Raw genomic sequence first — 27,907 nt, forward strand, 5'->3', positions numbered from 1 at the left:
CTGCATTTAACAAGGTCCCCCAGTGATTAGTAGCCACATTAAGGTGGGGAGAAGCCTATTAAGGGACCACCACCACCCTCTCTCTCTGTACCATCCATATGCTGAACTCCTCTGCCCTGGGAATTTCATTCATTCAGTGTGTACGCAACACCTATTGTGTGCCAACATTAGGCTTGGGCACTGAAAAAACAGCAGACAGTTCTTGAGGAGCTCAAGGTCTGGTAGGGGAAACGCATGAAAACAGTGACAGCAAATGTGAATAAAGTACTCTGGGAAGACAGAAAAAAGAATGACCTCACTTTGCCTGGACAAATCTGGTACTCTTCACAGAGAATATGGCTTTGGGCCTGGGTTTCGAAGGATGAATAGTTTATTTGGCCAAGAAGACTTTGCATAGGAAAGACTGTGAGTAAGAGGCAGAGGACTGTGGAAGAGCCTGGCATTTGAGAGGCAGAGGTTGTGGTTTTGTCTCCAGATAATGTTTCATCTATCAGGAAAAACTTTAAGCTTTGATGCAACCCAAAGGGCCTGGAAAATGATTTCTTCCTTGAGCATGATGATAAGAACGTGGGTAAATATCCAGACGTCCCAGAAGCCTCTTGGATCTGGCTGCAGACAGTGTTCCTCTGGGATCTTTCTGCACACCCGTTTCCCAATGGCATGACCTTGTGTTTGCTCGGCCTGGTGTTCTCTCCCTCGTGCTTCCTTCACACCCACCAGGAAAGATGATCCAGAGATGAAAAATAATTTAGCTTTGGCTTTGAGGTTCCCTCCCATCACTTTTCAGTGAGGGGAATATAAAGGGGGTTTCAAGGAAAGGAGAGGAGAAATGAGTCTCCGAGGACTTTTCCCTGTTCAGATTTCTCAACTTTTATTTCTTGGCCTACGATATAGTTCTTCCTCAGTCTATCTCAGCTGATGCTCTTTTCCATAGACTAACCTTTCACTTTTTGTTTTTGATATCATGAAATACGTTAGTCATTGAAAGAATAATATAATGAATACTTGTATGTGCCTCAGCTCTCTTTAAAAATCAATGATATGGTGGCTGCCAGGGCCTGGGAGAAAGGGGGATGGGGGAGTTGGTGTTTAGTGGGTACAGAGATTCAGTTTTGCAAGATGAAATAGTTCTAAAGATCTGTTGTACAACAATGTGAATACACTTATCACTACTGTACTGTCTGGTTAAAATGATTAAGGTGGTACATTTTATGCTATGTGTTTTCACCACAATTTAAAATCAATGACGCTTTAATTCCAAATCATCACCTGTGTTTGCCTGAAAAGGCAGATTTCTGCTGGCTCAGTGGTGTCCCTGAATCACAAAGAGGAGGACTGTGTTTCTTCTCAAGCCCACAGAGGTGTAAGGACAGGAGCTCACTGAGGAGTCAAACTGTTTTTCTCTTGGGAAGAAAACTGTGCCAGGGAGAATCCTGGCCAGAGAGGTATTTAGTCACACTTTGCCCTTTCTTTTCCTACAGTTAGCTTACAAAAAGCACATCCAACAAGATAAAAATCATTCAGGGGATCATCCAAGGTCAGAGAAAAAGTGACAGAGTGTAATGGAGGCTGAAACTACCTTAGAGACACGGTTCACCTTTTCTGGAGATTATCTGGAGAGTGTCTGGAAGACCGCCTAGGTGGTCTCTCAGGCAAAGCCCCAGAGCCACAGTTTCTCCTGGGGAGCCTTGAGTAGACACGGAGCAGCCCATCTGAGGTCGTTTCTGGAGTCTATCTACTGTATCTATTGAATGCAGACTTCAGGGAGAACTTGTGCGCTCTTATGAACAGTCTAGATACGTGATCGTTCCATCTGGACACGTGGGTGCCTCCCAGGCTGGAGCTAGAATCTCCCCAAAAGATGCTTTTGGGGTCTGTTCCACCAAACCTAATGAACACTCTGAGCCCCAAAGCCCCTCATCGGCAAATAAAGCTGCCCGATTTTAATCTGATGACTTAGTTTAAATCATGAGTTAAAGTTCATGATGAAGGCGTTGACCTAAGAGCAGGAATCTATCCAGGCAACCTGGGACACAGCTGTGAGCTCTGCCTCAACTTTCATTTTCTTGTTCCATCAAGTCAGTTCTTGAGGGAGGGTGAAGCCCTGCCAGGTCCTGAGGGAAGGAACTGGGTGTCTGCCTCTGAGGCTCACTCCCCTGGGGCTGGGCCAGAGCAGGATGGCTTCCAGGGAGCAATATATCCTGAGGGGACAGAGGAAGGGGACCCCAAAGATGTGTTTCAGGTTTGGTAACAGCATTTGTCACTGGTCACAAGAAAAGGTCAGGATCTTGGGTCAGAATCAGACGTCCTGGATCACCTGGTCCAACCCTGTCACTCAATCGGGCCAGGGGCCCAGAGATGTTAAATAATCTGCCCAATATCACAGAGCTAGTAGGGCAATGCATAACTACGACTCAGGCCCTTCTGACCCCAAAGCCTGAGTCCTTTTCCTTCTACCATGGCCCCTTTTATCTCCCAGTACCTAAGCATGTGGTGGGCTGTGCTTAGTCACTCAGTTGAGTCCGACTCTTTGCAACGCCACGGACTATAGCCCACCAGGCTTCTCCGTCCATGGGATTCTCCAGGCAAGAATACTGGAGTGGGTTACCATGCCCTTCTCCAGGGGATCTTCCCAACCAAGGGATTGAACCCAGGTCTCCCGTACTGCAGGCAGGTTCTTTACCGTCTGAGCCACCAGGTAAGCCCAAGCATGGGTCTGCACATATCGGCTTCCCAGGCGGCACGAGTGTAAAGAAACTGCCTCCCAATGAAGAAGATGAAAGAGATGAGGGTTTGATCTCTGGGTTGGGAGGATCCCCTGGAGAAGGAAATGGCAACTCACTCCAGTCTTCTTGCCTGGGAAACCCCATCGACAGGGGAGCCTGGTGGGCTACAGTCCGTGGGGTCACAAGAGTTGGACATGACTAGTGACTAAAGCACCACCAGCATGGTCTGCACACATGGTAGATGCTTAGTTAGTTGCTGCGGTTTCCCCTCCTTTGCTCTCATGTTAGGGTGTCTGGTGTTCTCTGGGTTTTCCCCGCTTTCTCATCCTCTTTCTCTGAGTCAGTCCTACCCACAGGGATTCTGCAAGGCTCACACCCTCATTCGGGGTCTTGTTTCAGCGATGTTGGTCTGTCTCCATCTTCAAGTCTTTTTGGCTTCCGTGGCCTTATTCGAGGTTGCAGCATCTGACACAATTGGTAAGTGCCACCCTGCATTGGTTTCCTGGGGCTGCGGTTACAGAGGACCACAATCTGGGTGGTTTAAGACAAGAGAATTTTGTCTCCTCCAGTTCAGGAGGCTAGAAGTCCAAAATCAAGGTGTTAGTGGCCCATGCTGCTCTAAAGGCTCAAGGGGAGAATCCTTCCTTGCCTCTTCCAGCCTCTGGTGGCTCCCAGCCATCCTTGACTTACAGCTGCATCACTCCAACTCCAGCCTGCTTCTCTGGGGGGTCCTCTTGTGTGTCCTTGCCCCTTGTGATAAAGCCACTAGTCAGCGGACATAGAGCACCCTCTAATCCCGGGCCCTTATTACTTCTTCTTAAAGTCACATTCTAAGGTTTTAGTTGGACATGTATTTTGGAGGGACACTAAGCCACTACACTCCCCTTGTTCAAAGACTTCATCCTGATTCCCCCACCACTCCAGACCCTAATATGAACGAAAACAAGGAAAGCCACCTCTACTCTAAGCCGTCTCCTTCCCTACCTCGGGATCCTGATGATCAGCTAAGCCCTTTGAGGGACTTGCTTATGGGTCCACCTCACCAAGAACCAAACAAATCCCACAGTCCAGTATCCAGATCCAATCTGAGTGGTCACACACCTTAATCCCGTCACTGGATCCGGGCAGCCCTCTATATCCACAGGTTCTGCATCAGCAGATTCAATCATCAGTAGATTGAAAGTATTTTATTTTTAAGATTCCAAGGACTTCCCTGGTGATCCAGCGGCTAAGATTCCATGCTCCCAGTGCTGGGGATCTGGGTTTGATCACTGCTCAAGGAACTAGATCCCACGTGGTGCAGCTAGAAGTTCACATGCCGCAACTAAAGACACTACATGTTGCAACCGGCACAGCCAAATAAATTAATTTTTTTAAAAAGATTCTAGAAAACACCCCTTCAAAAAAAAATGCACTCTGGCAGCTATTTACATTGCATTAAGTATTATAAGTTATCTAGAAATGATAACTTATGATTTAAAGTATATAGGATGATATGATAGATTTACAAATACATTTTATATAAAGGACATGAGCATTCTGGGGGTTCCTGGAACAAATCCCCTGTGGATACTGAGGGATGACTGTATTTTAGTGGACTCCTAAAGAGCGATATTAATACCCTACTGAGGAGGATCAGAGAGTATTCTTCTCATTCTTGGCTTTTCCAACTGGGGGATGTTTCCTAATCTTGATCTCTTCCTGCTCAGATTTGAGGAGTGGGGATAACAGCAGAGAAAGAGGGGGCCAGAGCAAAGGGCTTCTCCAAAGAGTGGCGTCTGATACCTTGCTCCTTGTTTCCCTGCTCCAAGCACAGGCCGCCAGCACCACCACCATCTCTGATGCTGTGAGTAAGGTCAAGACCCAGGTCAACAAGGCCTTCCTGGATTCCCGGACCAGGTGGGTGAGACACACACACCACGCGCGTTCCTTCCTGGGCTTCCTGTTAAGGACAAGTGCATCTAGACCAGCCCTGACAGGCCAGTAAGCCAAAGCAATTATACAGCCTGCCCTCCCACCCCTCACCTGCGAGCAGGGGCCAAGCAGGAGCAAGAGCCCGCAGCTCCTAAAGTCCTCAGCCTCGAAGTTTCCTTGAAGGGGATGTCTCATCTGATCCCATGAGCACTTTCTTTCCTGTAGTTGAGTGATTCCTTGGGTCATGCCTTCCAGGGTCTCAGAAAACCGGTCAGTAGTTTTTCGTTCGTTCAGCATGACTTAGATCAAGTCCTTAGGAACAGAAACTGAGATCTGCATTCACATACAGGTGACTTACTGGGAAGCACTCTCAGGAAGCTCTAGTGGAGCGAAGGAGTGAGGCCAGATGGGTAAAAAGAGGCCAATAAGCAGGGATGCGGTTTAAGGTACAGCCCCAGCTGACCCTGCAGGGAGATCCAGAGTGTGGGCTGTATCTCAGAGCCTGTCCTACCTCGAGCAAGGGAGCAGAGCGTTCACCTGCCAAAGGTGTCCTTGGCTCAGCCAGATGTGCTGCAAGCTTGGTACTGGGGCTGGGGTGGGGGCGGCTAGAGGATGTCGCACACTGTGTGACTCCCAGGCATTCCAGACCGGCAGCTCCCCTGACTCAGAAGCCATTGCCCAAGAAAGTTAGAGGCAGGAGCCATCAGCAGCAGCTGCACCCGCAGCAGCCAGCGGAGGGGCCCAAAGGCACTCGGGGAACATACAGGACACCGGCAGAGTCAGCTACCTTCCAACCCCGTGCAGGGGCTGGGCTTCCCAGAATAAGCAGTGCAGACTGCGTCCCTGCCCTCAGGAAGCACACGCTGGAGCCAGAGAGGCAGACAAACCAGGTGATCACTTCACGGAGCTGAAAACCACCTTGCTCATTCCTCTTGCTGTCTCTTTACTGAACTTGGGGTTTCACTCCCCCTTGGCTCTTGCATCAACTCTCAAGAGGTCCCCCAACTTCTTGGCTGACTTTTAGAGGACAAGATATGCTCTGATCTCTTCTAGTTCCAAGAACAGCATCCTTTCAAGAACTCGAATATCAGCAGAAGATGAAGCCCCGAGCCTCTCACTTTCCTCTGCTCAGAGCTGTTATAGACTTCAGAGAGAAGGAAGGGTCCACGGTCTGTCGGCCCTCTTTCCTGGGCTTCTTGCCATCCCCCAGCCTAGGTTTCTGACTTAGGGGTTAAGCTGAGGGGAGGAAGGAGAGATATAGGATGAGAAAGCCTAAATCACTTGGATAATGTAGTGCCTGGAGGTGGGGTGGGGAGATCAGAAGTCCTTCCCTCCTGGGGCACTTTCGGCTCTCACACACTCTGCTGCCAAGTCTCTGACCCAGAGAAGTATCTGACCAGTAGCTCACAGCTCCAAGCTGCAGCCCGGGAGCTTGTGGCTCCCTCCCTAGTCCCTCGCGTATCACCTTGACCCAGGTCCCCTTTAAAGAGGCTCCAGAAGACCAAACAGTTTTTCAATGCAGGACCCTGGTGTGTCTCCCTTTGCCTGGCAAAGCAATAAAATTATCCTTTTCTACTTTACCCAAAACTGTCTCCGGGATTTGATTTGGGACCACTGTACAGAAAGGGACTTCCCAGGTGGCTCAATGGTAAGGAATCTACCTGCCAATGCAGGAGACACTGGTTCCATCCCTGGGTCAGGAAGATCCCCTGAAGAAGGAAATGGCAACCCACTCCAGTATTCTTGCCTGGAGAATCCCATGGACCAAAAAAAAAAAACAAACAGAGCCTGGTGGGCTACAGTCCATGCGTCACAAAGAGTCAGATATAACTGAGCACGCACACACAGGTACGCGCAGAGGGCTGAAAGCTTTGCCCTGCCGCTGGAGACTGTGTGGATTCAGGGCCCAGCGCTGGCCTGTCTGGCTTACTCTGCTGTTAGGTGCACAGTGCCAGCCACCTCCTCTTTTCTTGTTTTCTTTCGGCTCTTTGGGCAGGTGTCAACCACCAGCCACAACTCCAGGACACACCGCAGCACCCTCTTCTTTTTCACTTTTTTTTTTTATTAATTTTTATTGGCGTATAGTTGCTTTACAATGTTGTGTTAGTTTCTGCTGTATAGCACAGTGAATCAGCTATTGCTATACCCTTCGTTCTCGTTAGTTACCTATTTTATACATAAGGTGTGTATATATCAGTCCCAGTCTCCCAATTTGTAACCTCCTCCCCCTTGGTATCCATAAGTTTGTTCTCTACATCTTGACTCTGTTTCTGCTTTGCCAATAAGCTCATCTGTGCTGTTTTTCTAGATTCCACATGTAAGTGATATTATACAATATTTGTTTTCCCTCTTTCTGATTTACCTCGCTCTGTATGACAAGGGTAAAAATCTGTCTCTAGGCAAAAATATGGAATCTTTCACAAATTTCCTTGTCATCCTTGTGCAGGGGCCATGCTAATCCTTTCTGTGTAGTCCCAATTTTAGGATATGTGCAGCCAAAGTGAGCACCTGTCCTCCTTGTAAGGACCTTATCACGGGACTGAGAGCAAAGAGGAAGCCCCACAGTGGTGGGAGGGAAATGTCCGGTATTTCAGCCACTGTCTCCCAATGAACCTTGTCTCTCTCTAATGTCAACCCTTTCATAGCCCAAGGTGGGGGTACACTAAAAGCCACAAAATCCGTGTTCAGCACCTCCTTTTTGAGTCATGCTGGCCAGGATGAGCAGCCCTGCCTTGGAACTCATCCCCACTGGTTAGTTCCTGGATTTGGGGACCTCATGGAGACATAATCACATTTAAACATTTTGTTCACAAGCAAACAAACAATCCAGCGCCCCACAAACTGTGATGAGGACAATGAAGGAAATAAACAGAGCAGTGGCTGCTACTGTAGTTGCCGGGAGCAGGGAAGCCTGATGGAGGATGAGAAGGAACAGGCCGTGTAGCGAGCCAGGGGCTAGCATTACAGGGCCTGGGGGCAGTGCAGGAAAGAGCGTTGGGTGCTGAGGACACGGAAAGAAGGCCATGCTGGTGGTGGCGGTAGGAAAAGAGGACACACAGGTGGAGCCTGAGAGGCAGAGGGTCAGAGGCAGAGCAGCGGCTTGGAGGGGCTGGGGGAGAAGGGGAGGGATCAGGCATGACAGTTCATGGGTGTGGGGTCTCCTTTGCAGGTGATGAAAATGTTTGGGAGCTAGACAGAGGCAAAGCTCGCATAATGCCATGAGCATGTACGCTATAAGACCATGGATTCAGGTATGCCGCAGGGTGAGCCAAGAAAGTGCTTAAATCAGAGTAGCCTGGTCTGCTTTTGATTCGAAAAAGCTCCCTCCTGCAGCCAGGTGGAGAATGGAAGGGAGGAGGACAGGAGGGGAGGCAGTAGTCTACTGCAAGCATCCAGATGGGGGAGGGTGACGACTAGGACGAGGGCAGAGGCCTGGAGATGGAAAAAGAGTTCCTCCACAGCCCTGCCTGCTCCCCTGGAGCCCAGGTCGGCCTGCTTGTCCAAGTCACCCCTCCAGCTGAGACACCAGGCCCCTGCGTGCCAGAAGTAGAGTTAACGACTTGATCCACAGGGACAGGCCAGGAGTCACAGCCTGTGAAGTGTATCCCAAAAGCAAGGTTGTCTTCCTGAGAGTTTGAGCCACTTTCAAAATTTCAGAGTCTTCGAGCTGTAAAGATCATCTCACAAGACCCCTCATCTCACACAGGAGTGGGGAGAGGGTTCTCATGCAGGTCTCCACCCACCTCACCTGCTTAGTAGTAGAAGTCTATTTCCTCTGTTTTTCCAGACTGACTGCATTCTATTGACCTGTCTTCAATTCTGTCTTCTTATGTCCACCTGACTGCTGGGTCTAGCCAACAAGCTTTTTATTTCAGTTAGGGTGTTTGCAGGTCTATAATTTCGACTTGTTGTTTTCTTTTAATAAATTCTACTCTTTTTTTCAAACTTGAAACTTTTTATTTTGTACTGGGGTATATAGCCAATTAACCATGTCGTGGTCGTTTCAGATGAACCGCGAAGGGACTCAGCCATACATAGTAAATTCTACTTTTATGAAATGGTCTGGGTTTTTGTTTTTGTTTTTTTTTTCCATTTAAGAAAAACTTAAAATTGATTATTGAACCATTCTAATGACAGCGGATTTTAAATCATTTTAAAATCTTTATCAGATGTCTCCAGCATCTGGTTCACGCCAGTATTGGCATCAGTTGGTTGCCCCCAAGGCTTACTGAGGGGAGGGTTTCCACAGTCAGGGGCTCCTCAGTCGGAATCGTACATCCGGGGACTTAGGCGTATTTGGTTTCCCCCAACTGAGCCGGAAGCCGCCAATACAGCGGCAACTCACTGATTCTAATTCAGGAAGCTCTCAGGTCCATCTGCCTGCCTTCCCTTAGAACCAGACTTAACCAAGCTTAAAGACACACTGCAGCTTCCTCCTCCCAGAGGCGGTTTTCCAGAGGCATCCGAGGAGAGCTGAGTAAAGATACCGAGAGCACAGACGTGGGGGGGGCTCCTGCTTGCTGCCCACACCCCCATGTCTCCCCCACTGCTCTCCACTGTAGGCTGAAGACGGCCTTGAGCTCTGAGGCCCCCACCACCCGACAGCTCTCAGAGTACTTCAAGCACGCCAAGGGCCGCACCCGCACAGCCATTCGCAACGGGCAGGTGTGGGAGGAGTCCTTAAAGAGGCTGAGGCGGGACACAACCCTGACCAACGTCACAGGTACGGAAATCCCACCAGCCCCCCAAGGGCAGGAAGGACTCTTCTTTCTCCCTGCGGGAAAGAGCAGAAGCCATCAAGACTGCAGTTCCTGTTGAGAGCCCTCTTCTCTCCCTCAGAGCAAGGAGGGGCTGGGAGGACAGCCAGGTCAGTGCTCTTTCGGCAGAGAAAGGAACTCGGGCCCAGAAAAATCACACTGCCAGCTTCAAATGAGGCGACATTCGTGCCCTTTGGCATAACACCAGCTGTCAGGCCTCTGTCCAGAGGAAGGACTAAAGTCAGTAAACACGGGCTCCCTGTCTCAAACCACAGTGCACCACTTCCGCCTGTGAAAAGGACATTTAAGCCACCTGTGTCAGGGGAGATTTACTGGGATTATGTCACGGGGGAGGAACTGTCCCTCTTGTTCTGGGTACTGTGGAGCTGAAACAATGGGCTTGCCAATTGATCATGAGCTCCTCGACCCCTCCACCCCACCCCTGGCCAAATGTCACAGTTCATGGACCGTCATGGAGGAAGGGGATTGATCTTGACGGAAGGAAGAGACTGCAGGTTCTTGCTGGGAAAACTTCAAGTGAGGGAAGATACCTGGCCTAGGACATGGGCAAATTCCAAAGTTCCCAAAGGAAGGAAGGAAACCAGGACAAGGTAGGGAGGAGAAGGGAGCGCTTTGAACTCGATGAGTCTCAAAAGGTGCTGGGGCTTGAACCTTGGCCCCTGCCCATTTCTGCAGATGAGCCCCCTGAAGAAGCCCCCCAGGGCTGGATCCCCCTGACTCCTTTTCCCTGCAGGTACCAGGATGGAGTACAGGCTGCTCTAGGACTTGGGTGGCTCTCTCTTCTGAGGCCTCATGAAGGCCTCTGATGCCTAAAACTCCCCAGTGTTACCCCCACTCCAAGACCACACCGCTCCTCACTTAAAAATGGCCTATCCCTTCCCAATATCTTTCCCATTTAGATTCCTGTGTGCTTAGTACTTTAGAGGTCAGTGGAACTTTTTTACTTTTTTTTCTTTTTTTCGCAATGCCACGTGGCATCTGAGATCTTAGTTCCCCAAACAGCGGTTGAACTCTCACCCCCTATGGTGGAAGTGTGGAGTTTAAACCACTGGACCACCAGGGACATACCCATCAGTGGAGCTTTAGAAGAAAAGCAATCTTATCAAACTAACTTATACTAACATGCACCTAACCTCTCAGGGGGTACTTTTATTCTAAAAGAAAACCCCGTTGATTCAAATGATCTGATAGACCAAGAATTACTAACAGTTCTGGAGAGATTACTAATCTGTGCCACCTTGGGCAAGTCTTGGGAACCCTATGGTCTCCGTTTCTTCTCTGTAAAATGAGAATTAAAAGTTTTACCGTAACGAGTTGTCAGGGTTAAAGGTGAACCCCCCTGAGAAACGCTTGCTTAGAATGTAAAATGTATTCTTCCAAAAATCAAGTTCAAAAGATGAACCTCCCCTCCGGGCCTGGAATGGAGGAAGAACCCAGGCCCAGAAAGAATAGAGGGTTTTCTGACACCACCTTGCCCTGTGGCGTCTCTTCTCTTTCAGACCCTAGCCTGGACTTGACTGCACTCTCCTGGGAGGTGGGCTGCGGTGCCCCGGTTCCTCTGGTGAAATGTGATGAAAACAGCCCTTACCGCACCATCACGGGAGACTGTAATAACGGGTGAGCGGCAGTGGGGGTGTGTAGTGGGCAGGGTGGCCCACCTGCCCCGCCCAGCCCAGCCAGGGCCTTGGCCCCTTGGGCACTACGGGCAGGACTCCCACGGCCTCACCCTCCCGGGCCAGCGTCCCGCTGGAATCCGTTCTGTTGCAACCCGCCTCACTTTCCCAACTTGTCTAAAGAGACCACCGTATATCCGGCTGGAAGGAGCGCCTTTCCCGAGGGCGGAGGAGCCCGGAGCCCTCGGGGACGGGAGTGGTCCAGACCACCTCACACTTGAGAGGCACCTCCTCCGCATCCAGTCTCCCCGGGGCAGAGGCTCCCGTCCTTCCCCGGGGGATCCCCGTGGGGTGTGCGGAGAAGCAGACCCGGGAGCCAGCCGGCCGAGGCTGAGGGCCAGCCTTGCCGTTTCAGGAGGAGCCCCGCGCTGGGCGCCGCCAACAGGGCGCTGGCGCGCTGGCTGCCGGCGGAGTACGAGGACGGGCTCGCCGTGCCCTTCGGCTGGACGCAGAGGAAGACGCGCAACGGCTTCCGCGTCCCGCTGGTGAGCGCGGCCGCGGGGAGGGGGCGAGCCCCGAGCTGGCGCGGGGACATGCAGTCAGAGGGGAAGGGAGGCGCCCCCCTAAGTACCCGAGGAGAGGACGCAGACACAGGCGCGAGGAGAGACAGACGCGCGGCAGAACCACACCCGGGGAGACTCGGAGATGGGGACTCGCTCCCTCGTGGTGTTCCGGAAAACGCCACTAGAGGGCTGCAGATCCCGCGTCCCGAGCCCAGCCACGTGGTGGGCACGGCCCAGTCGCCATCAAGCCAAGTACCCCGGGGTCTCCCAGGCAGATGGCCTCCCTGCGCCATCCTGCTGGCGCTTGTCCAACCGCAGCCCCTGGAGTGCATCAGCTGTTGTTTGCCTGGAGGTCCCATCTATTGGCCTCATCTGAGTTGGCAGGCCCTCCCCAGAGCCCCTCTGTTCCTGTTTCCAGACACCTGGCACCTCCTCCGTGGTATTTACTTAAGGGACAGCCTGTCTTTTTTTCCCTCTTTGAGTGGAAAAGGCATTGGCCTTGAAACCATCAAGTCGTACAGACCTGGCCCTTTGTAGCTGCAGGACGTGGGTGAGTTGCTCTCACCCTTCTTGGACTCAGAATGGGAGTAATGCCACCCACTTCAGAGCTTGTCCTGAAGAGGAAGTGTACCTGTTACGTCCTGGGTACTCAGTATACTGCGTTCAATCTGAATCTTCAAAGCACCTTTTCTTCCCTCTCCTTCTGTCTCCATCTTGTAGGCCCGTGAGGTATCCAACAAAATTGTAGGCTACCTGGATGAAGAGGGTGTTCTAGACCAAAACAGGTCCCTGCTCTTCATGCAGTGGGGTCAAATTGTGGACCACGACCTGGACTTCGCCCCGGAAACGGAACTGGGGAGCAGCGAGCACTCCAAAGCCCAGTGTGAGGAGTACTGTATCCAGGGAGACAACTGCTTCCCCATCATGGTAGGCCCCTGCAGCGGGGGGCCCCTGGCAAACTGCTTGCATCCCTGGTGTAGCAGGTGTTCCCAGCCCATCAGCCAGGACCTCCTGGAGACCTTGAATGCTGATCTGACAGCTTCCCAAGCCTCTCACATTCTATTCATTCATTTGCCCACTTATTTAGTAAATAGACATCCATCATCTGCCATCATCAGGCAACACACTAAGCACCTGAGATTCAAAGGTGAACGAGACAGCATCCCTTCCCTCGAGGGCAGAGGACCTGTGTGGGAAATAGACAAGTAATCACTAGTGGCAAAACTGGGAAGCTCTGGAGAGAGTTTTCTTCATCCCTGGCCCAGCAACACTGATGTCACCGGGGGTCTTATTAGAAATGTAAAATCTCAAACCACACCCCAAAGATAAGCAGAATCTACATTTTATTCAGATCCCCAGGAGAGTCATTGTATACCCAGTAAATTTGTGGAATGCCACCGTGAGTCATCATGGTGTCCAGGAAGGCTACTCTCAGAAGGAGCTGAAACGTGATGGATGAGTCAGAATGAGCAGCAGGGACTTATGGGAATTTCCAGCAGGAAGGGAAAGGAATTTGCAGTGGTGCACCTTTCTTCTTATTCGTGGGTTTTACAGCGAGAGCGTGATTATTCACTCAAGCATGTCAAGAATATGTGTTGTGGTATAAAGAACATGGGCTTCCCAGGTGGCACTAGTGGTAAAGAACCCACCTGCCAATGCAGGAGACATAAGAGACATGGGATCGATCCCTGGATTGGGAAGATCCCCTGAAGAAGGGCATGGCAGCGCACTCCAGTTTTCTTATCTGGAGAATCCCATGAACAGAGAAGCCTGAAGGCTACTGTCCATAGGGTCCAAAAGAGTCAGACACAACTGAAGCGACTTAGCACAGCACAGCACGTGAAGAACATAAGCTGTGGAGTAAGGTCAACCTAGATCTGAGTCCCACATCTTTTCCTTTCAGTTTGTAAGTTCTTGGGCAAATGACTTAACCTTTTGGAGCCTCAGTTTTCTCGCATGTAAAGTGGGACAGAATTACCTACCTTACAGGGTTTTATGAGGACCAAAGTGAGATAAAGTATGCATGATACCAAGCACATGGTAGGTCCAAAATAAATAAATGGTAGCTGCTGTTAGTAGCAATTATTAACAAACTCTTTCCTGCCTCATGTCCTGCTTCCCTGTGCCCGGATCTCAGGACTCCCTCACAACCAAAAATTTGGAGCTTTTCCTCTTGGCCCTTTTACACAGCAGGAGGTAGTGAACTTCAGGGTCCTGGGGGCCCAGGATATAGCGTCAGCATGAGGTCTCTGGAGCCAGTGTCTGGCACCAGGGTCCCAGGAGGGCACCATCAGCATCTTTGCCAGCTGCATCCAGACCTACCCTGGGGAGAGGCTGCCAGCTGTACCACCTCTGCAGTCACCCACCCGCATCTCTCTGCAGTTCCCAAAAAACGATCCCAAGTTGAAGACTCAAGGGAAATGCATGCCTTTCTTCCGAGCCGGGTTTGTCTGCCCCACTCCACCTTACCAGTCGTTGGCCCGAGATCAGATCAATGCTGTGACCTCCTTCCTGGACGCCAGCTTAGTGTACGGCTCTGAGCCCAGTCTGGCCAGCCGTCTCCGGAACCTCAGCAGCCCGCTGGGCCTCATGGCTGTCAACCAAGAAGCCTGGGACCACGGGCTGGCCTACCCGCCCTTTAACAACAAGAAGCCAAGCCCCTGTGAGTTCATCAACACCACTGCCCGCGTGCCCTGCTTCCAAACGGGTGAGTCTAGGCTGGGAATAGAGGGGCCCAAGGACAAAGGGATTATCCTGGGGACTGAGAGCAGAGGGAGGCCGGAAAAGCTTCTCGAGGGTGCTGGGTGGCTTCCAAGCACTGGAAGTGACCCTTGCTTCTTCTCATCGTCTTCTGGAAAAATACACACTGAAAGCCACCACTGCTGCAGGCACTGGTCCGGGACTGGCAGAAGGGCCCAGATGAATACAGGATCTAGGAACATGTGTTCAGTGTATGTAAAAAAGAGAATTATGGAAATCCAGAAAAGCACAAAGAAAAATACAATCCACAAAATCCCACTACTCACAGATAGTCATCGTTGACATTTTAAGGCCTGTCTTTCCAGCTCTTTTCCTATCACAGATCTTGTTCTACTTGTTTTACACAATTGGGGTCACACTAGAGTGCGGCTCTGCAATCCAGTGTTTTCTCTTTACCTGTCACGTCTTTAAATATTTTTTCTTCTACGTCATGATCTTTAATGGTTACCTGGCATTCCATGGCATATGTTTATCATAATTTATTTTACCAACCCCATTTGGAGACGTTTAAGTCATTTTTAGCTTTTCTGTGATTTTGTTGCTGTTTTTAAGGTCGTGAGCATCCTTGTTGATGAATCCTTGTGCTGATTTTCAATACGTTTACTAAGATAACTTCCTAGAGGAGGAAGTTCTATATAAATCAAAAGGAATGTATATTTTTAAGGCTTTTTATAATCTTGGCACAGAGCCCCTACTCCATGCAGCCTGTGCAACTGAAGCCCTCCAATTCTCATTCTAGGGACTCATGCCCTCCTGATCCTCTCTGCCTCTGGCTTCCAGAGGTCTTATCTCTTCCAAAAATCCAGTCTTCTAGGATGAAGCCCACTCAGACATGGCAGAAGGCCCAGGTCTCTTGCTAGATCCCTTGGATTCTGTGTCCACACACATCTCACATCAGTCTAGACACAAAACCAAGCCCTTCCTGTTTTCTATAAAAATATCCACTAAGACCAAGCATTTGTGAATTTCACAGACTTTCCTGAAGATTAGAGGACACAAAGAGAAGCCCCCTGTAAAGCACCTGGTCTTTCACCATCTACATGACCCTCTCCTCCCGACAGCCCCCATCTCTAGATTCTTCTCCTTATTACACGGAATAATTTAACCCTTCCTAGGTTCCTACCCTCAAACTTGCATTCCTAAAACCGTCAGAGTTGCTCTGAACAATAAAAAGCCCCTCGCTCATTTGTAGGCCCTGTCTTAGAAGGCAATCTGGATTTAATTAGCAAAATTTTACTTCTTAATGTCATCTGTAGTCTTTACCCTAGTGGGGGGTCAACCTTATCATCCCCATTTTCACAGATATGAAGACTGAGGCTTAGAAACATTAGGTAACTTGTCCAAAGTCACAGAACTAAAAGGTGTGTGTGCAGAGCTGGGATTCAAATCTGTGAATCACAACTCAGATCTCTTTCCAGCTTAAATTAACTAGAAGGAGGGACTTAAGAGAGCTTCCCGCTGGGGCACCATCATGTATTTCTTTGTGTAGGTTACTGGGTTCAGGGGCTGCTCGGGGTGAACCCACCTTCCTGCCTTCTGGGCTTTCAGGAGATTCCCGAGCCTCAGAGCAGATCCTGCTGGCCACTGTCCACACCCTCCTTCTCCGGGAGCACAACCGGCTGGCCAGAGAACTAAAGCGACTCAACCCTCACTGGGATGGAGAGAAGCTCTACCAGGAAGCCCGGAAAATCCTGGGAGCCTTCATACAGGTGAGAAGCCCGGGAGCACTGCCTGTACAGCAGCCTGGCTCGCTCACCCGGCTCTGCCTTCTGCCTGCTGCCAGACCTCATCCTCTTCTCTCCTGCTTCCTTCCCACTGTCTCACTCTTGTAAACCCTCCCTTCTGTTTCTTCAGCTTCTCTGCCCCAAAATGAATCCCTGGTTTCGGGGTGTCAGCAGGTCATTCATATGTTGGTCACTCAGTGTGCCCCCTCAGGTGCCATCACTGGGACCATTGGTTCCATCACTCCTGGGATGGTTACATCGCCATTATTTTGATTGTTTGGATTGGATTATCTTTTAATCCCACACCTAAGCCAAAGGTCACAGGCACGAGTCAATTGCTATTGTTGATCAACTGACTGACTGGAATACACTTAGAAAGGTGGATATGTTGACATGAACCATACACATAGTTTTAAAAAACATTTTATTTAAAAATACTTGTAGATGCTTAGGGAGTTGTAGCCCCCAAAATGTGCATGCACCTAGTCTCCCCCAGTGCTAACATTTTGCAAAGCTATGGTACAATTGCAAAAGCCTGAAGTTAACATTGCTATGAACCATAAAGTTTAATCGGATTTCACCAATAATAAATGCAGTCAATTTGTGTGTGGTGTGTATATGTGTGTGTGTGTGTGTGTGTGTAGCTTCATGCAGTTGTATCATGAAAAATGTGTAGTTTCATGTAACCACCACCACAATAAAGACACTTAGCTCTTCCATCACCACAGGACTCCCTTCTGCTACTTTTTTGCCAGCTGTAGCTCAGCTGGTAAAGAATCTGCCTGCAGTTCGGGAGACCTGGTTTCGATCCCTGGGTTGGAAAGATCCCCTGGAGAAGGGAAAGGCTACCCACTCCAGTGTTCCGGCCTGGAGAATTCCATGGACTGTATAGTCCATGGGATCAGAAAGAGTCGAACATGACTGAACGACTTTCACTTCACTCACCCTTCCTGATAGGTACGTAATGATATTGCATGTGGTTTTACTTTGCATTTACCTGATGGCTGATCACACTGAACATCTTTTCACATGCTTTTTTTTTTTTTTTTTTTGCCATCTGGATATCCTCTTCAGTAAAACTTTGGTTCATGTATTTTGCCCGTTTTCTTTCTTTCTTTTTTTGCTTTTAATTTGTTTGTTTTTTGGCTGCCTTCGGTCTTAGTTGCGGCACATGAGCTCTTTCACTGTGGCCTATGAGCTCAGCAGTTTCGGTGCACCGGGTAGTTGTCCACAGTGGGAGCTTAGTGCACAGACCAGGACTGGAACCCGAGGCACCTGCACTGGAAGCATTGGAAGGTGGATTCTTAACCACCAGACCACCAGGGAAGTCCCTATTTTTCCCATTTTCAAATTCGAGTTTGTTTTTTGATGTTGAGTTTTCAGTGTGTGTTAGTCACTCAGTCGTGTCTGACTCTTTGCAACCCCATGGACTATAACCTGCCAGGCTCCTCTGTCCATGGAATTCCCCAGGCAAGAATACTGGAGTGGGTTACCATTCCCTTCTCCAGGGGATCTTCCTAACCCAGGGATCAAACCTGGGTCTCTTGCATTGCATGAAGATTCTTTACTATCTGAACCATAAAGGAAGCCAGTTCTCATACCGTTCTAGGTATGAGTCTTTTGTCCGATATATTTTCTCCCAAGTCTGTACTTTGTCTTTTCATTCTCTTAATAGAGTTCTTTTCAGAGTAAGGGCTTTAATTTTAATGAGGTCAATTTATCAGTTTTTTTCCTTTCACATACTGTGAAATCCTTAACACTTTTGGTGTTAAGTCTCAATTCTTTCCCTAAGTCTTAGATCCCAAAGATCTATCTCCTGGTTTTATTTTTCTAGATGTTTTATGGTTTTATCTTTTACATTTAAGTTCATGATCCATTTGAGGTTAATTTTTGTATAAAGCATAAGGTTTAGGTCAGGGTTCATTGAGGGGCAGGGTGACTATGGATTTCTGATGGCTCCAGCACAACTTACAGAAAAGCTATCTTTCTCCTTTTGAATTGCTTTTGCTCTTTTGTCAAAAATTATTAATATTTGGCCATATTCATATAAATCTATTTCTAGATTGCCCATTCTACTCCACTAATCTATACGCCTATCCCTGTACCCGTACCCGTGTTCAATAACTGCAGTTATATGATAAGACTTAACATTAGGAAAAATGACTCTTCTCACTTTACTCTTCTTTTTCGAAATCACTTCGGCCATCGTAGGGTCTTTACCTTTCCAGAACATTTTAAAACATGCTTATCTATGTCTAGAAAGAAGTCTTGCTGAGATTTTGATAAGAATTGTATTAAACCTTTGATCAATTTAGGGACAATTGACATCCTTACTATGTTGAGTTTTCCAACATATAAACAGTGTGTATGTCTGTGTGTTAGTTGCTCAGTCATGTCTGACTCTGTGACCCCATGGACTGTAGCCCACCAGGCTCCTCTGTCCATGGGGATTCTCCAGGCAAGAATACTGGAGTGGGTTGGCATGCCCTCCTCCAGGGGATCTTCCCAACCCAGGGATCGAACCCAGGTCTCCCGCATTGCAGGCAGATTCTTTACTATCACGGAAGCCCATAAACATAGTATGTCTCTCCAGATATTTAGATTTTCCTTGATTTATTTCATCAGCATTTTATACTTTTAATCATACAGATCCTGTACATGCTTGTTACATACCTGAATATTAACTTCCTTTGGAAGAATTGTAAATGGTATTACATCTCTTATTTCAGTTTCCACTTATTCATTATCAGTGTGTAAAAATATAATTGATTTTTATGTGTTGATTCTGTATCCTAGGACCTTGCTAAAGTCAGTTCTAGGAATCTGTAGATTCCTTGGGATTTTCTACAGATAGTTGTGTCATCTATAAATAATTAGTTATATTCCTTCTTTTCTAATTTGTGTGTTTTTCATTTCTTTATCTTGCCTTATTACAGGCAAGAAAAGTATGCCTTCACTACTATACAGAATAAGAGTGGTGACAGCAGACAGGCTCATCTTTCCCACGGTAAAAGAAAAGCATTCAAGGCTTACCATTAAGTATGTTAATTGTGAATTTTTTTGTAAGTGCTCTATATGAAGCTGAGGAAGTTCTCCTCCTCTCCTAGTGTACTGAAAGTTTTTAAATGAATAGATGTGGAATTTTGTCAAGTGGTTTTTCTGCATAGACTTATATAATTATATGACTTTTCTTCTTTAGTCTCTTCTGGTTGCTTTAGGTTTATTTTGTTCTTACTGCTAGTTTATTGAGGTGGGAACTTAGATTATTGATTTGAGAGCTTTTGTCTTTTCTAATATAAGTATTCAGTTCAGTTCAGTTCAGTCGCTCAGTCATGTCCGACTCTTTGCGACCCCATGAATCGCAGCACACCAGGCCTCCCTGTCCATCACCAACTCCCGGAGTTCACTCAGACTCGCATCCATCGAGTCAGTGATGCCATCCAGCCATCTCATCCTCGGTCGTCCCCTTCTCCTCCTGCCCCCAATCCCTCCCAGCATCAGGGTCTTTTCCAATGAGTCAACTCTTCGCATGAGGTGGCCAAAGTACTGGAGTTTCAGCTTCAGCATCATTCCCTCCAGAGAAATCCCAGGGCTGATCTCCTTCAGAATGGACTGGTTGGATCTCCTTGCAGTCCAAGGGACTCTCAAGAGTCTTCTCCAACACCACAGTTCAAAAGCATCAATTCTTTGGCACTCAGCTTTCTTCACAGTCCAACTCTCACATCCATACATGACCACAGGAAAAACCATAGCCTTGACTAGACGGACCTTTGTTGGCCAAGTAATATCTCTGCTTTTGAATATGCTATCTAGGTTGGTCATAACTTTCCTTCCAAGGAGTAAGCGTCTTTTAATTTCATGGCTGCAGTCACCATCTGCAGTGATTTTGGAGCCCCAAAAATAAAGTCTGACACTGTTTCCACTGTTAGAAGTGATATAAATTTCCCTCTTGGCACTGTTAATTGTATCCCACAAATGTTGGTACCCTGTGTTTTCATTTTAATTCAGTATGTATGTTTTGTTGTTGCTGTTACTTCCTTTCTCTTTGACCTGTAGGTTATTTAAAAGTCTATTATTTTATTTCCAAATGTTCAGAGATTTTGCTGCTGCCTTTCTGTTACTGATTTCTAGTTTGATTCCATCATTGTCAGATAATATACTGTATATGATCTCAATTCTTTCAAATTTGTTAAGGTTTGCTTTATAACTCTGGTACAGTTATCTTGTTGAATGTTCCACGGATCCTTAAGAAGTGCTTGTGCATCCTGCTATGGGGTGGAATGTTACCTATTACATTGTTCTTTCCTTTCTGAAGGTCCTAGCCTCCTTCTGGTATCATTTCTTTATATTTAAAGAGTTTCTTTTAGCCATTCTCTGAGGATAGGTCTGCTCGCAGTAAATGCTCTTCCTTTCCTTCATCTGAGAATGTCTTTATTTCCCTTTTATTCCAGAGGAATAGTATTACCAGATACTAAACTCAAGGTTGACAGTTCTTTTCTTTCAGCACTTGAAAAATGTTATGCCACTCCCCTCTTGCCTCCATGGTTTCAAATGAGAAATTCACTGCTATTCAAATTGAAAGGGAAGCTTGCTCAGTTGTGTCCTACTTTTTGTGACCCCATGGACTATACAGTCCATGGAATTCTCTGGGCCAGAATACCGGAGTGGGTAGCCTTTCCCTTCTCCAGGGGATCTTCCAGCCCAGGGATTGAACCCAGGTCTCCCACATTGCAGGATTCTTTACCAGCTGAGCCACCAGGGAAGCCCCAAAAAACAGGAGTAGGTAGCCTATCCCCTCCAGGGGATCTTCCCAACCCAGGAATGGAACCAGGGTCTCCTGTATTGCAGGCAAATTGTTTACCAACTGAGCTATAAGGGAAGCTATTCAAGTTGGTGTTCCTTTGTAGGTAATATATCATTTCTCCTTGGCTGTTTTTAAGAATTTTTGTGTTTAGTTTTCACAAACTTAATTATGATGTATCTTACAGTAATTTCTTTGGGTTTATTCTGTTTGAAATTCAGTTTCTTATATATGTTAATGTATGTCTGTCACTAATTTGTGGGGGGGGGCAGTTTCAGGCATTATTTCTTCAAATACTTTTTCAGTCCTATCCAATTTCTCTTCTAATTCTGGAATTCCATTAATATGAACATTAGACTTTTTGTTATTGTGCCACAGAACACGGAGGCTGTGGTTTGTTTGACTTTTTTTTTGTTTGCTTTTGCTTTTTTTTTTAAGTCTATTTTCTTTCTGTTTTTCAGATTGACTAATTTCTATTGATCTGTCTTCAATTCTATCCTGCCATGTCCACCTTACTACTGAGTCTAGTCAACAAGTTTTTATTTGAGTTAGGATATTCTCAGTTATATAGTTTCAGTTTGTTCCTTTTTTATGTAAATTCTACTTCTTTTATTGGAGAAGGACATGGCAACCCACTCCCGTATTCTTGCCTGGAGAATCCCCTGGACAGAGCAGCCTGGCGGGCTACAGTCCATGGAGTCACAAAGAGTTGAACATGACTGAAGTGACTTAGCACTCCTTTTATGGAATGTTCTGTTTTTCCATTTAAAACAACTTAAAATTGATTATTGAGGCATTTTAATGACAGCTGCTTTCAAATCTTCATCAGATGATTCCAGCATCTGATTCATGCCAGTATTGGCATCAGTTTATTATCTTTTCTCATTCAACTTTGGCTTTCCTGGTTCTTGATATTATGGGTGATTTTCGATTTTATCCTGGAGAGTTTAGTTATTATGTTAGGAGACTCCTGATCCTATTTTAATCTTCTATTTAGGCACATACTATTCAATAATAAGTTACCCTGTGTAGGTTTGGTTGTAGATTCTGGCATGCTTTTGCAAGCTTTAGTTCCAATGAGAGTTTAGCTTTCTGAGCCCTTGCAATGCTATTCTGGTCTGCTTCATTTTTCTTCATTCTTCTGGGGTCCCCACCCAATCCCTGCTGACTCTGTCTGCAGGGCCAGAAGGTACTCTCCTGGCTGCCTTCTGTTGCTGAGTAACCTTCTAGAGTTATGGGTTAACCTTCTAGAGTTATAGAAGCCACTATGCCTGAGTCTCTATGCCACTGGGTGAAGAACAGAGACACAGGGCTTCACTGCTGCAGGCAGATCGTGGGTTGGGTTGCGGATCAAGGGTTGAGATGGCTAATGGCTTGAATTGTGAAGCAGATGTGGGGACTCTTTACTAGGTTTTTGCTGAACTTCCCCCTAGCCAGGTCCTCTGGAGAATGAGAGAGAAGGTTTTTCTTAACTGCTTTTGTCTATTTCTGTTGAGGGTTGAAGACTGCCATCCTCTCATGGACCTAGTCTGGGGTATGTAGGAACTCACCATTTTGTCATTCCTTGGCAAGGTCTTTAGCTAGTCCATCTTTCCAGCTTTTGGAGTCTATTTAGTGCTGTCTGTTGGCTAAAATTTCCAGGGCATTTAGTTCTGTTTAGTGGAGGATACATTTAGGTTTATTTAGTTACAGTCAGTAAGGAAAACTGAGTGAATTGCATCTTGTTTTGGAACCAGAAGCCCCATGTGCATATTTTTAACCATCAAAGAGAACTATTTCGATTCATTTCTTAGCAAAATCTCCACAGTTCAATACTTATTTTTTAAGAAAATGTAGACCCATAAATCTTGCTGCTGGAGATGTGTATAGGAAATCAAAGGATAAAAATTATCTACCTGAAGGCTATCTGAGTTGAGGCTTTTATTAGTTTACTTGGGCTGCCATAACAGAGTAATGCAGACTGGGAGGCTTACACAACAGAAGGGTATTTTCTCACAGTTCTGGAGACTGGAAATCCAAGATTAAAGGAGTTAGCAGGTTTGATTTCTCCTGAAGCCTTTCTCCTTGGCTTGGCCACCTTCGCTGTATGTTTTTCTCACATGGTTTTCACGCACGTGTGTGCGTCTCTCTCTTATAAGGACACTAGTCTTACTGGATTAGGGCTCCACCCTTATGACATCATTTAACCTTAATTACCTCTTTACAGGCCCTATCTCCAAATACAGTCACGTGAGAGAGTTAGAGCTTCAGTGTAGGGTTTCTTGGACTACAAGAAAAAGAAACCCACTCGGGATAATTAAGATGTTCAGTATTGGTTCACCCTACACATGTATCACATGGAAGCTCCTAAGGGTTTCTCCTGGAACCCCAGGGCAGTGACTGTAACGCAGTCGGGCCTCAGCCAGGGTGACTGCCAGAGGCTGAAAATCCTTTAGAATTGAGGCAAGTCATTTTCACTGCCTCTCCCTCCCCTCTTCTCCTCCCCTCACATCTCTCTTTCTCTGTAGATGGGTTTTCTCTGCATTTCTGCTCACAGTAGAAAATGACAATCCATCTGTCCCCTCTATCGAGCACCATCAGAAATAGTCTAGGATAGCTGCATCTGAAATCTAAATTCCTGAGCAAGAGACTCTGACTAACCAGCTTAGTCTGGGGCCCCGGTCAAGCCTGTCCACTGTGGCCAGGGGCAGGGTTCCGTTTCCTGCTGCCTCCCAGAGCCTGAGGAGCAGGCGGCCTGCTCCAAGGATGGCGTCTCCAGAGTCTGTGCTGCTGAAGGAATGGGAAGGACCCCTGAGGGCAAGAGAATATTATACACGGTCAGTGGCATAATCGTGAGCTAGGTAGAAACATGAGAGATATTAGGTAAAAAAGCAGAATGCATTTCACTACATGTTCTCTAGGATTACGACCAAGTTACAATATGTATACCATAAAAATTAGAAAGAATAAACAATTAACATAATTATCGTGTTGTGGGATGGCATGACTTTATATTTTTTCAAAATTTTCTCAGTTTATGTTAGTTCACTCTTCTGAGCAAAACAAACGAGAAACTGACCTCTCCATGGAGCAGCACTTCTTTCAGAATGGGAGACTGAATGAACTCCCCTTGGTTACCCTGTGACTTATTCCTGTGGTTCTCCATTCCTCTTGCCCTGGCCTGTGGGAAAAAGTTTAATAGTATAATTTTAGGTTAAAGTGATACACAGAGACTGTGATGTTAGCTTCATCATAAATTTAGAGCAAAGATGGCCAAGAGAGTACATTTCAAATGTCAAATTCAAGGGACTGATCAGTAGAGCCTATATTGAGACAGATCATGGAAGATCAGCAGAAACTATGTCATAATCAATCAGTAATGTCTGCTAGGGTTATGGGAAGGAGAATTGGACACATGCAACGCATAGGACACATATGCAGTTCATTTGCCATCCTTGATTTTTGACCACTCCTCCTTGGCTCCAACCTCACTCCACAGAGGTTTGAGTCTTCTCACGCCTTTTTTTCATGACTTGTTTTTCCTTGCAGATTATCACCTTTAGGGACTACCTACCCATTGTGCTAGGTAGTGAGATGCAGAAGTGGATCCCGCCCTACCAAGGCTATAACAACTCTGTGGATCCCCGAATTTCCAATGTCTTCATCTTTGCCCTCCGCTTTGGCCACATGGAGGTTCCCTCCACTGTGTCCCGCCTGGATGAGAATTACCAGCCGTGGGGTCCGGAAGCAGAGCTCCCCCTGCACACCCTCTTCTTCAACACGTGGAGGATAATCAAAGATGGTATGTCCTTTCGGGGATGCACTATCACCTGGCTGTCTCACTCTGCAGCCTGCTTCTAGAAAAACCTGGCATGGAAGTCAGGCTCCTGCCACTTCCTATGCAACCCTGGGCAAGTGACTTCACCTCACTGAGCCTCAGTTTCTTCATTTGTAAAATGGGGGCACTAATAATATCTCTCTCACTAGGATATTAAAATGAAATAACTATATACTAAATAATTATCAACTATTATAAATATATAATGAAATTAATATTTGTGTGTCTCTTTAAACATAGTCACAAACACAAAATAAATCAGCAATTACTTTTTTCACCTATTAGATTAATGGTACATTTATTAGCAAACTATGGAGAACTTGGAACTCCTTGTGTGTTAGTCTGTCCAAAAGACAGTGAAAATATGTATTAGATGGAAATTAGCACATTTTGACAAGCAATTTTATATTTAGAAATTTACCTATAGGACATAATAAGGAGTGTTCGAATGTATATGTAAACTCAACGGTACTCATTACAGCCTTAATTATACTTGTAAGATTATAAGTAATCTGTTTACCAAATCATAATGCTAGGAAAATTAATAGTGCACTTATGCAATTTAATTGTATTTAATATATTGAAATTAATTGACATTAAAATCTAGGTTTTTCAAAAGTTTGGCCATTAGTTCCTGAGTATCAACTATGTTTGAAACATTAATATTGTATTTTATTCACATAAAATGAAATATGTATGTGTTTGTTTGGATATGGCCAATAAACTAATTTTATAGGAAGATTGTTCCAAAAAAAAATGAAATACATATATAAAGCTCCCTACAGTAGTTCCTGACACACAGGAGGTGATCACTAAATATTAGTTATTATTCTTTCTTTCTTCCACTGTCCTTTAAGGTGCTGAGTTTTCCCTGCTTCCCTTCCCTCCCTCAGGCTTCCCTAACCCTTGCAGAAAGAATTCCTGTGTCTAATAAATAAGCTCAAATGGTAAAGAATCTGCCTGCTGTGCAGGAGACCTGGGTTTGATCCCTGGGTTGGGAAGATCCCCTGGAGAAGGGCAATGGCAACCCACTCCAGTATTCTTGCCTGGAGAATTCCATGGACAGAGGAGCCTGGTGGGCTACAGTCCATGGGGTCACAAAGAGTCAGACATGACTGAGCAGCTGACTCACACACACAGTAAATAAATTGCTCCTTTCTGCTCTTCTCTACAGCTTTCCACCTCCATTAAGTGCCAAAGATTGGACCCCTGTTCCCCTTTATCCTGAGCTGGGCTGTGTTGAAACTGGCTTTTACTTAAGGCTGGACAAGTCAGGGCATTTTTCTAGAGATTTCTGCCATCTCTTCTCATGGTGCACAGTTCCTTGTGGGACCATATGGAGGAGAAGGAGCCAGCTCTCTGAACTGGAGCTTGGAAGAAACCCTGAAGCTTATGCTCATACATCCCTGCAGGATGGCAGGTGGTGCGGATGGGCCTCCAACCCCCAGCACACCCTGTGGGCTGCGCTGTGTTCTTCTTTCCCCAGTTCCAGCCCCAGGGGGCAGTTGGCCCGTCTTTCAGCTGAGAAAGAGAAACTGTCAGGAGGAGGGCATGCCCAGCAATGGAAGATGTCCCCAGCTGCCCCACCCCCAGCATGGCCTCTGGGTCTCCCTTGCAGGTGGAATTGACCCCCTGGTGCGGGGTCTGCTGGCCAAGAAGTCCAAACTGATGAATCAGAATAAAATGGTGACGAGTGAGCTGCGCAACAAGCTTTTCCAGCCCACTCACAAAATCCACGGCTTTGACCTGGCTGCTATCAATTTACAGCGTTGCCGGGACCATGGAATGCCTGGTGAGTGGGCCCAGGGTCCAGCCAGGGCTGGGGAATGTTTCACCACTTTCTGGGGTTCCCAGGGACTCTCCTCTATAGCCCTGAGGAGCTGATCAATTCTAAAACAGAAGGCCGAGATGCCTGTTTTAAAAACACACCTGTGAAATGGCATCTTCCAGTCTCCCTAAGACAGAGACCAGAGAACACATTTGGTACTATGCCTGCGCTCCTCAAATGAAAGCGATCAACCACTGACTTGTGAAAGCAGTTTAAAAATCCAGGAAATATTAAGAAAAGGAGAATAGAGAGAAAGCGATGACTACTGGACCTTCCTAAAGGTAGAACTTTAAGGCCAGACTGTCTGGGTTCAAATTCTAGCTGTGTGACCTTAGACAAGTGACTTAGCATCTCTGTTCTTCAGTTTACACATGTGTGCAGGGCCTAGAGCAGTGCCTGGGCCCACAGTAAGCACCACATATCCTGCTAGCTCCCTTGAAGCCCAAGTGCCACAGGGTGAAACAGTGGCTCACTGCCTCCCCGTTCCCAGAGGCTGGGAAAGCAGACTGTCTAGGGCTGATGGAGCTGGAGTGGGCATGTCCTCAAAGGGCATTAGACAGCCTCCACCTCTCTGCCCTAGGGTACAACTCCTGGAGGGGCTTCTGTGGCCTCTCACAGCCCAAGACGCTGAAGGGGCTGCAGGCTGTGCTGAAGAACAAGATACTGGCTAAGAAGTTACTGGATCTCTACAAGACCCCCGACAACATTGACATCTGGATCGGAGGCAACGCCGAGCCCATGGTAGAAAGGGGCCGGGTGGGGCCTCTCCTGGCCTGCCTCCTAGGGAGGCAATTCCAGCAGATACGTGATGGGGACAGGTGAGTGAGACCTCCGCGGGGAGGGCGGCGGGGGAGGCCCTTCTCAGAGGTGGGCATTGGGGTGGGCGTCCTGCAGGACCGATGCCAGACCTCGGCATGTTCCCGGGGACCTCCTCCCTTCCCTTTTGGCAGAGTGGGAGGGGGCCAGCAGCTGGGCTGTTTGGAGACCCTGCTTGTGTCTCTGTAGGTTCTGGTGGGAGAACCCTGGGGTCTTCACTGAGAAGCAGCGGGACTCTCTACAGAAAGTATCCTTCTCGCGCCTCATCTGTGACAACACCCACATCACGAAGGTCCCGCTGCATGCCTTCCAGGCCAACAACTACCCACATGACTTTGTGGATTGCTCAGCTGTTGATAAGCTGGATCTCTCACCCTGGGCCTCCAGGGAGAATTAGGGGTCTGGGCTCCACAGCCCCCCACACTGTGCAGTAGGGCTCCCCTTGGCCACGATGCCATTTCAAGTAGACTCAGTGACCTGGCCCCTTCGGGCTCCCTACCCCATCCCAGGCCTTCTGCCCAGCCGAGTCTCTCTGCACGCCCCCCAAGCACACCTTGCTCAAGCCCA

At 47.4% G+C, this 27,907-nt stretch overlaps 1 protein-coding gene and 1 non-coding gene across 3 annotated transcripts; one reads left to right on the forward strand and one right to left on the reverse strand.

Moving 5' to 3' along the window:
* The first annotated feature begins 3,127 nt into the window (after positions 1 to 3,127).
* On the forward strand, positions 3,128 to 27,737 carry LPO (lactoperoxidase). Of its 2 annotated transcripts, XM_068978031.1 has the most exons (12): positions 3,128 to 3,203; positions 4,538 to 4,625; positions 9,203 to 9,363; positions 10,918 to 11,035; positions 11,447 to 11,576; positions 12,315 to 12,521; positions 13,977 to 14,301; positions 15,903 to 16,063; positions 24,408 to 24,660; positions 26,315 to 26,488; positions 27,105 to 27,342; positions 27,530 to 27,737. In XM_068978031.1, the coding sequence occupies exons 1-12, from the start codon at positions 3,128 to 3,130 to the stop codon at positions 27,735 to 27,737; spliced, it is 2,139 nt and encodes a 712-aa protein (XP_068834132.1). The 2 variants fall into 2 exon arrangements, with proteins under 2 accessions (XP_068834132.1, XP_068834133.1); XM_068978032.1 differs by lacking the exons at positions 4,538 to 4,625; positions 9,203 to 9,363.
* On the reverse strand, positions 7,042 to 7,148 carry LOC138084830 (U6 spliceosomal RNA). Its single transcript, XR_011145238.1, has one exon. It is a non-coding gene; the product is annotated as a U6 spliceosomal RNA (small nuclear RNA).
* Positions 27,738 to 27,907: the final 170 nt, after the last annotated feature.

Source organism: Capricornis sumatraensis, chromosome 8 (genome assembly GCF_032405125.1).
Source record: "Capricornis sumatraensis isolate serow.1 chromosome 8, serow.2, whole genome shotgun sequence".
NCBI classification, from domain to species: domain Eukaryota; kingdom Metazoa; phylum Chordata; class Mammalia; order Artiodactyla; family Bovidae; genus Capricornis; species Capricornis sumatraensis.